The sequence below is a fragment of the Carettochelys insculpta genome, chromosome 16, assembly GCF_033958435.1.
Source record: "Carettochelys insculpta isolate YL-2023 chromosome 16, ASM3395843v1, whole genome shotgun sequence".
Lineage (NCBI taxonomy): Eukaryota > Metazoa > Chordata > Testudines > Carettochelyidae > Carettochelys > Carettochelys insculpta.
Window position 1 is genome coordinate 32,736,749 of NC_134152.1, and position 9,177 is coordinate 32,745,925.

The 9,177-nt window shown below is 55.4% G+C and overlaps 1 protein-coding gene across 2 annotated transcripts in view; it reads right to left on the reverse strand.

Moving 5' to 3' along the window:
- Window positions 1-2,416, reverse strand: part of SREBF1 (sterol regulatory element binding transcription factor 1) — a 28,293-nt gene extending 25,877 nt beyond the window's left edge. For both annotated transcript variants that reach the window (XM_075010254.1, XM_075010255.1), the window contains exon 1: window positions 2,050-2,416. In XM_075010254.1, the coding sequence (XP_074866355.1) occupies window positions 2,050-2,155 (106 nt within the window). In that variant the 5' untranslated portion in view covers window positions 2,156-2,416. The remainder of the gene's footprint in view (window positions 1-2,049) is intronic.
- Between the last annotated feature and the right edge of the window lie 6,761 nt (window positions 2,417-9,177).

Sequence of the window (9,177 nt, forward strand, 5' to 3'; positions counted from 1 at the left end):
CAGGCAATGTCACAGAAGCAGCCCTACCTCTGTTCCATCCTCAACCCGTGTGATGACTGCACGCACTTCAGACTGGATTTGCCCCTTGCTTTTCCATCAGTTTTAGAGCCCAAAGGGTTCCTGACTTCCAGCACAACACAGGCTGGGCAAGCCCACGCACAGCTTCCTGTATCAAGCCCACGCACCTTTATCCAGGGGAGCACATCTTTTGCAAAGGCATCTGGTCTGGATTTAAGGGGTGAAGCTCTGGCCCCAGTGAAACGGACAGCAAACTCTTCAATCTACACTGGAGCAGTCCACTTTCAGCTCCCATTTGTCTCCTCCTGCCTTCAAATGCTGGATGCAAGTGCCCTCTGGGCAAGTTATTTTCCAGGTTGTTTGCTTTTAATTTGGGAAGGCAGAAAAGGAAATCACCTTTCCACTCCTTCCAAACTCGGCTGGAAGCCCAATAGCTGCCTGCCTGCCTCCACAGCTAACTGGTGTAAGCATCTCACAAGCTCCGTGAGCTTCACCACACATGTCCCTCTGAGCCTTAAAATGTACCCTCTAGCTAACTAGGCATTCAGTGCCCGCTGTGACTGTAGCAGGTGCTTCAGGTCCCTCATGAAACCACAGCATGGCAAAGGTTCTGGACTAACAAAAGTCGAAAAGGATGGGTTGAGTCTGCAGAAGTACACAAATGTCACCTCTGTTAAGCCAAACTCACTGAGGGCCTGAGCTAAAGTCACTTGAAAGTCTCCCGTGGACCTGCCTGGGCTTTGGAACTGGCCCTTCCACCTTCCCATGATTACTGTGAGGATTCTCCCCTCATCCCCACTGTCCGTGAAAAAATGGCATGAAATCCAATCCAGGCACAGCCCTGGCCTGCAGAGCCACAGCTCAGGAGGGGAATATGCCTAGCTCAATGGGGCCCATCTCAGCTGGTCCCTGGGCCATGCCATAATATACAAGATCCATATGACCGCAGGCTCTGATGGAGACCTGGGGGGGGGCCTTGAACCACTGCAGGTTTCGCTAGGGCCTGGAGGCTGCACGCTGCCCTTCGCAGGACCCAACTGGGCATGCCAGGAGCTGGGTGCAGGAGAAATTGGTGGTGCTGCATCTCAAACACGCCACACCCAGCTCTGCCAGGAGCCCTTGTCTGCCCCAAAGTACCTCTGGCAAAGCAGCCAGGGAATGAGCAGATCCCCAAGGGCAGGCCGAGGCGGTCTGGCTTTGCACCCGCTGGGCTGCCTCAGTGCCCCGCTGCTCCAGCAGCACGAGCTGGGGCGCTCCCGGGGAGCGGGCAGGCACGCGGCTGTGTGGACGCGCGGCACGCGGGCGTGGGCCGCTCCCCTGCGCGCGCTCGCAGCTGAACTCTCCTCGGAGAGGGGGAAATGACCGCGAGTAACCCTCCCGCTGACGTCAGGGCTCCCGGGGAAGCAGGGGGCGGGGCTCGGGGCAACAACTTAGCGGCGGGCGCCCAGCCCCCACCCGGCCTACGTTTATCCTTAGCGGCCCCGGCTGCAGCGCCCCGAGCGGGCACCCACAGCCCCCCCCGGAGCAATGTGGAGTGTGGCCCCCCCGGGAGAAGCGTGGGGAGAGGCCCCCCGGAGCAATGTGGGGAGAGGTCCCCCCGGGAGTAGCGTAGAGAGAGGCCCCCCCCAGAGCAGTGTGCGGAGAGCCCCCCCACGGAGCAATGTGGGGAGAGCCCCCCCCGGAGCAGCCTGGGGAGAGGCTCCAGCTGGATCGGAAACTCCCCCCGCCTGCACTCACCCAGAAGTGCCGCCCGCCTGCCGATCGCTGCCCCCCAAGCACACACGTGTGCAACGTGAGCGGCTGCAGGGCGAGGAGGGGCCGAGCCCCTGCTCAGAGGCATGACGGGGGGCAGCAGAGAACCCCCCCAGTAAAATATCCTAAACCCCCCTCTTTGCGTTCACACGTGCCTGGGAATCGGGTGCCCCCCCCGAGCTTTGGCTGAGCTGTCACTCAGCAGGAACTTGGGTCAGGACCCAGCTGGCCTCCAGCCATCCCCACCCTGGAGGTGCCCTGTGCCCGGCCGCTACCCACCATCGATGTCGCTCAGCAGGGCCGTGTCGATCTCGCTGGATTCCTGGAGAGTCAAGGAAGGGTCCAGGCTGTCCAGAGACGTGTCCTCGAAGGAGAGGCTGGCCATGGTCCGGCCTGCGGGCCGTGTCCCCCCGGCCGGCGGGGGGCACTTTGGAGGGCGCTGTCAGGCTCGGGGGGGGGGTCCCCCTGTGATTCCCCTGCTAACAGCTCCCGGCCCCGGAGAAGTCCATGGACGCGAGCCACTCAGCAGCGCGCCCGAGCCGCCCAACTTGTGGGCAGCGGCCGCAGCCTGCTGGCGGCCCCCACTTCCATGCCTCGGGGGGAGTCGCTCTTCGGAACCGTGCTCAAACCTGCTGCTACTGGGGAGGGCTGGAAGGGGCGGGGCCCCAACTCCTGGCCACGCCCCTCCGCCTGATTGACAGCCAAGCCGCCTTTTAGGGCAGGCCCCGCCCCCAGCTGAGCCTGGCGGCCGAGAGCGGCGATGGGGGTGCCGGGACGAGGCGGCCCGCTGCAGTGGCGCGTTTGCACGGGGCCGGGGCCGGGCGAGCGCCGCACTGGGCCTCCGCTGTGCAATGCAGTGGCCGGCGGGGACACGCCGGGTCGCCCCTCGGCTCCGGCGGGGGCGTTGCAAGGGGCGCGGAGCCCAACCCCCTCCCGGGGGTTTCGGAGCGGGGGGCGGGGCGCTGCTGCTGCTGTTTCCACGGAGGCTAAAATTATCCCCAGCCCCGTTCTCCTGGCGGTGCTGCGGTGTTGCGAGTACGAGCCCTCGCCGCTCGCAGGCCCCCGCCCGGGCCGATCTCCCAGGGCGGCGGCGAGGCTTCGGGAGGGGGACCGTGTAAGCGGCTATCGCCCCCCATCCTGGCGAGCGGAAGCACAAACCCACGTGGGGCGGGGGAGGCTGCGGGCAGCTCATCTGCCCCTGCCCCTCCCCGGGTGAGGGCAGCGCAGACGCCGGGCGCCCCGGTGTTTTTCTGGAGACGCGCTGCGGTGGGTTCCCGGGGCTCCCAGCTCGCAGCACGCGCCCTGCTGGGCGCAGGGAACGCAGGGGGGCGGCCTGGCTTTGGGGGCGCAGGGCGGATCCCCAGGCTGAGGCTGTAGCACGGGCCTGGCCTCTTGCCACGTGGAAACTTGTATCTGGTTTAAGCAGAGCTGCGGTGGGGGAAAAAAGACCCCCTTCCCTAGGCCGGCCTTTCTGCCATGTGCCGCCGTCGCTCCCCTAGCGGTATTGATTGCAGGGTGGCAACCCAACCCTGGATGTCTGCAGCCCCATTTGCTGGCACGGCTAGCGCCTCGCCGGCTGTTGGCAGCCTTAGCAAGTGGGAGGCTAGAGAGAGGGGCTGCCCCACGCCAATGACCTGGGAGAGGAGCACAGTTAGCCTCTGCGAAGCTCCTGGAGGTTTTGCCCCCTCCAGTGCTCACACACCTTGAGATTGGACCTCCCTAATCCAGCACCCTGGTCTGGCAACAGCCTTATTCCAACATGATTTTATTTAGCCAAGTGCCCACTTATTCTGGGTGTGGCTAAGTCTCCCACAGTCCCATAAAGTTTTAAAGCCACCAGTCCTGGCTCTTCCTGTTCTGTGCTGTTCTTTAGCTGTAATTTACCCCCAAGTGTCTTGTAAGAGCCCAGTGAGCAGTGGACTTGCTGGTAATGCTGCTAGATAATACTGACCTCCCATGGTCTGGCAAATTCTCTCATTGAGCACCAGTCAGGTCCTGAGAGTGCTGGACTAGAGGTTCAGCCTGTACTAACAAGAACCAAGCTTTGGCTGTAGACTTGTTCTGAAGCCAGAGGTGGTGGTGAACAGTGAAAGTTGGACTGCCTGTCCCGTCCCAGTGTGGTGCATTAGAGGTGTGGTTACCAGGTCATCTTACGAGCTGACATTGAGTCGGTGGCATGTGTAGAGCCCTTCAAAACTGCCCATATCTGGTTTATATCCTGGGGTGCCCACACACCATGTTCGCAGATGGATCCAGATCCAAAATCTATGTCTAGTACCCTGCAATCTGTAAATATCCCTGGCTCCCTGTAGACCACATCTGCACCACAGATACACATGTTGTATAGGCACAGGGTTCCAGGCATTCACTCTACACCTGCGGCGCCTGTAATTTCACAGTGGCTACGTCTACACGTGCCCCAAACTTCGAAATGGCCATGCAAATGGCCATTTCGAAGTTTACTAATAAAGCGCTGAAATGCATATTCAGCGCTTCATTAGCATGCGGGCGGCAGCCATTTGCATGGCCATTTCGAAGTTTGGGGCACGTGTAGACGTAGCCAGTATGTCTTGAAGGAAGGATCTAGAGGGGATAGAATTGGGAAGGTTTTTCGTAGGCATATGTCACAAGTCTCTATTTCAAAACAAAAAAGCAGTGAAGTAGCACTTTAAAGACTAACAAAATAATTTATTAGGTGAGCTTTTGTGGGACAGACCCACTTCTTCAGCCCATAGCCAGACCAGAACAGACTCAATATTTAAGGCACGGAGAACCAAAAACAGTAAGCAAGGAGGACAAATCAGAAAAAAATTATCAAGGTGAGCAAATCAGAGAGTAGAGGGGTAGCGGGGGAAGGTCAAGAATTAGATTAGAATTTGGACTATCATTGACTATTCTGTGGCTTCCCTCCATGTTGCCTTTGCACCTGGCTCACATGATCAAACTGACCCTTTTGTGTGTAGCAAATTTTTCCCCCCTAAAGCAAGGCAAAGGAAGCCAGAAGCTTCTTTCAGGCATGTTCATTGTTCCCTAATATGAAACATGCCATCAGTGATTCAGAGAACACTATCAAAGAACAACCACTGCCTCTGAAAGAAGTGACTAGCTACCCTCCATCCATGCACCCTTACTCCTCAACAATAACAATGAGGCTGGTGCTCCCAGCCCTCCAGCACAGTCTAAAACTAGTGGTAAACTCCTGATATTAATACACAGATAATCAAAACCTGCAGGTGCCTGTCTGTCTCCAAGCCAGGCAGCATCTTTCAGTTAGTTCCATGTTTTAAACAGAGGCAATACATCATGTACTCTTGCCACAGAATATGCATGTAAGTCACTGAAGGTGGAGACCTACAGGAATATAGCCTTTTGTTTCTACAGTACCTTTCAGCAGAGGCTGGGGATTGGAGGACAGACATTATGGGATTCACCAAAGGTCAGTGACAAAGATGAGACCAGAACCCACAAGTTCCAATTCACTTCACTGCATTAAAGTCGAGCTCATACTAATGCCTCTCTTTCAGCCCTCGGACAAAAGGCATAGGAGTAAGCAACATGTAATAGCTTTTCTCTGATGAGCAAGGGCATGGAACAGCTTCTCTGGAGAGAAGTGAAGGAAGGCTGTTCAGCTTAGAACAGACCATGTGGGGGTGGTGGAGGGTTGTAAAATCATGAATGGGGGGATAAGGAAAATTAACAAGCAAGAGGTTTAATACAAACAAGAGAGTACTTCTTTCCACACAATTCACAACCTGTGGACTCACTGCCACAGGCTGTTGGGAAGGCCGGAACCAGATGAGTCTATGGCAAATGTCCATCAGTGGGTACTTACCAAGATGGTCAGAAAGGCAACCCCATGCTTGGAGTGACCATACATGTGACTACCAGAAAGCAGAGGGAAAGAGAGTGTTGGGTTACACCAGCTGCCCTATTCCCTATACTCTCTCTGAAGCTCAGGCACTCTCTGCTATCAAAGGACACTGTTCCAGTGGGCTGAGCTAGCATGGCTGTTCTTCTCTTCTCTTCAGAGAATTAAGTTAAATTGCCATTCCGGAAGTAACAAGCAGTCACCCACCAAAGCTCATGACCTTATAAACGTGTTAGTCTCTAAGATACCCCAGAACTTGCTGTTTGTGAAGTTGCAGACTAACAGGGCTACTACCCATCTGAGACTTTGTTCCTGAAATGTATCCCGGGGAATCTAAGTGCTATTAGGGCTGATTTTGGCTTCATGCAGCAGATGGGGAAAGATTTGGCTGAGTCACTGAGATCAGGTGGCATCAGCCTTCCAAGATGGTCAGGAACCTTTTTCCCAGACAGGCACAAAATAATCAGGGACTCCCTCCACACACATCCCCTCCAGGAATGACAAGGAAAGGTCTCTCTGTTCCCTGCCCCTCTGGAAACTCCCTGCTCTGCAGCAGAACGTGGCAGGTCTCAGCCCCACACATGCTTCTACGTGACCTCCTGAGGCCCCTGCCAGCCCTAGAACACTACGACTCTATGAATGGGAGCGACTAGAGCGGCGCACAAGGGGTTAACGGAGGGCCCGTCTCCATAGGCGGGGACGCTCTCCAGGTGACCAATGGGCGACAGTCGGGGTGGGGCTCCCCGGGCTAAGTTCGGTTGAGCAACGGGGGAAACCCCGCCTGTAGAACCAGGGCGCAGCAGCCAATGGGCGAGCCCGGCCCGAGTGGGGTGATGCTGCATCACCCTTGCGATTACGTCATGTGAAGCCTCCCCGGGAGGACGCCGCTGGTGCACGTGGTGCTCAGGCCGCGCCCCCGGCTGGGAGCCGAGCACCGGTACTGGGGGATCGGAAATGGTCAGGTCCGGTCTTGCTCCGCCCGGACTAGAGAAGCCAGTTGGAGGCTCGTCCAAGGCTGACACGCGCCCAAGCCAAGCGCGGGCGGGGCAGGGTGAGAGGCGAACGCGAGAGGCGGATGTCAGGCACCCGGCTTAGTGCACCACCCGGAGGGGCTCAGACGATAATAAATGCGCTGGGAGACGCTAAGCCGAACAGAAAGAGGAGGTAGTTATTTGAGTGGTGCCTACGCCCCTGCTCTGGTGGTGCGCGTCCATTACTCCCTTGCACAGCTGCTTTCCAGCCTGGAGTTCCACAATCTTTTGTGTGAAGTTTTTCCATCTCTGTGAGAATTAAATTTTATCTGCACCAGGGCATGTGAATGTGCACCACCCCTAGAAACAAAAAAAAACCTAGCAGTGAGGGCTGTGCTGATCAGCAAGACAGCAGCAGAATCTCTCCTGAGCAGCCATGCAAGTGCACAGGTTACAGGGAATGCTGCAAACAAGCCTTCAAATGCACCTCAGTCATGACCTTCAACAGCACCCTCAGTGCCAGAGTCCCACAGCTCTGCGCTATGCCTGGCCTGCAGCATACCCTGGTCTTCCAATTCTGGCCCCCTATACAATTTTGCCACTGCATGTCAATATGCAGCATCCCTAAGCTGCAGGTCTGAACTCCTTAGAGGGGCTTGTGCTAATGCACCTGTGTCCTGCTCTATAGTACCCCTTGCTTTAACAGGCTTGGTGCCTTTTTTTCTATAAGGGAACAGACACAAAACATATACAGCAAACAGACTCTGTTGCCAAGGGTACATCGAGCTCCCTTCCATTATGCATCTCACAATAGGCCTCTCATGAGCAGAGACTGTCAAGCATGCATGACTTAGGGATGCCAGTGTTTACTCACGTTTTCCATCCAGGGGCTGAATAATTTTGTTAAAAGCAAGGCAGGTGAGGAAGTATACCACCAACAGAAACATGCTGCCCACTGTAGGCATTCTGCTAATCAGGTGGGTGGCACCTGTGTCACTCCTAGGCAACCATCCAAGTATTCAGGGTACAGAGAACACTAGATGAGATAGCACCACTCATGTCGGTAACATGCAAAGGGCTTCAATCCCAGATATATTACATGCCTGAACTTGTGATGGAGCTGTAATCTCTACCCAGGCATAAGTTTCCTGTTGATGTTTGTTTTGCATTCTGTAACGTACAACTGCAAATACAGCATTTACAACCTAGTGCGTTCATGCAATTTCTGCTCTGTCAGGTCAATGGTAGCGATGCAGCTTTGTCCAGAACAGATCTGGACACTACACCACCTGCCAGAGTGTTTGACACAAAACGAATCAGGCACATGATCTGACTAACAGTAAACAAACCAGTGTGATATTTGGAAAGGCCATAGGAGCAGCAGTGGGTTGAAACACTTTTCTGACAGAATGGATATGCCTGCAACAGCCACTGACATTTCAGAGAGGTCGCCGTGTTAGTCCGTATCTTCAAAAACAAGAAGTCCTGTGGCACCTTATAGATGAACATATTTTGGAGCGTCAGCTTTCATGGGCAAAGAACCGTGACATTTCAGTTCTTTAGGACAAGCTTTGCATCAAAGGCATCACTTATCAGTGTTTATTTTTTATCCATGTGTGAAATCAATTTTTATGTGCACTGAGGCATACGGGGATGTGCACCACACGTGGGAACACACGTTGCTGGCTGTGGCCACTCTGGTAATCAGCTGGGCAGCATTTGAACCTTTCCTGGGTGGCTGCCCAAGCGCTCAGCTTACAGGAAATACCATCTTCCACCTACTCTTGATTTAACTGGCGGGGGGTGGGGGAAGGAGGTAGAGGGGAAAAAAGCCAACCCTCACCTTCTCTATGGCACTATCTGGTATGTGTCAAAGTTAGCCTGCATTCCACTATAATTCAGCTGCTTTAATAGCCAACCCATAGGTATTATGAAGGGAAATGCTAAATTCTCAGAGCATTTCAAGCTAGCACATCCCATATTTTAAAAAATCCCAAACGGCCGTTTTCCAAAGTACTTACTGTTGTTAATTTTGCCTTAGAAACTAGACAGCATTCTTTCTTTCTTTCTTTCCCTGCCTGTTTGCATTTGGAAAATGTGTTTCATGACATACCTACAGGATGGCCCACCCTTGTCTGGCTCCCTCAGGCACTGAGCAGTCCTAACAAGGGAATTTGCCAGACCAGAGGAGGTCCCCTGCTGCTGCCTCGGCAGGGCTGCCCTAGCCCCAGCCCCACTGCTGGGTGGCCCCAACATGGTTTCAGCTCCCCTGGTAGCTGCTGCAAGGCAGGGAGCCAGGGCCACAGTAAGCAGGCCAAGTGCATTGCAGCTGTGGCAGAGGGGCTGGATTTGGGTCTGTAGTACCCATGGCAGCGCAGAGGAGGGGTGCAGGTTTGGGTCTGCGGCAGCCGCAGTAGGGGGAGGTGCAGATTCGGGGGCCAAGGCAGCCCAGCAGCCAGCTGAACTGGGGCCCCAGCTCCTGGCCCTGCTGCAGCATTGAGCTGCCAGCTTCTTGCTGCCTGAGTCCCAGCCACCACCACTCTGGCCCAGAAACATCCATGGTCCAGA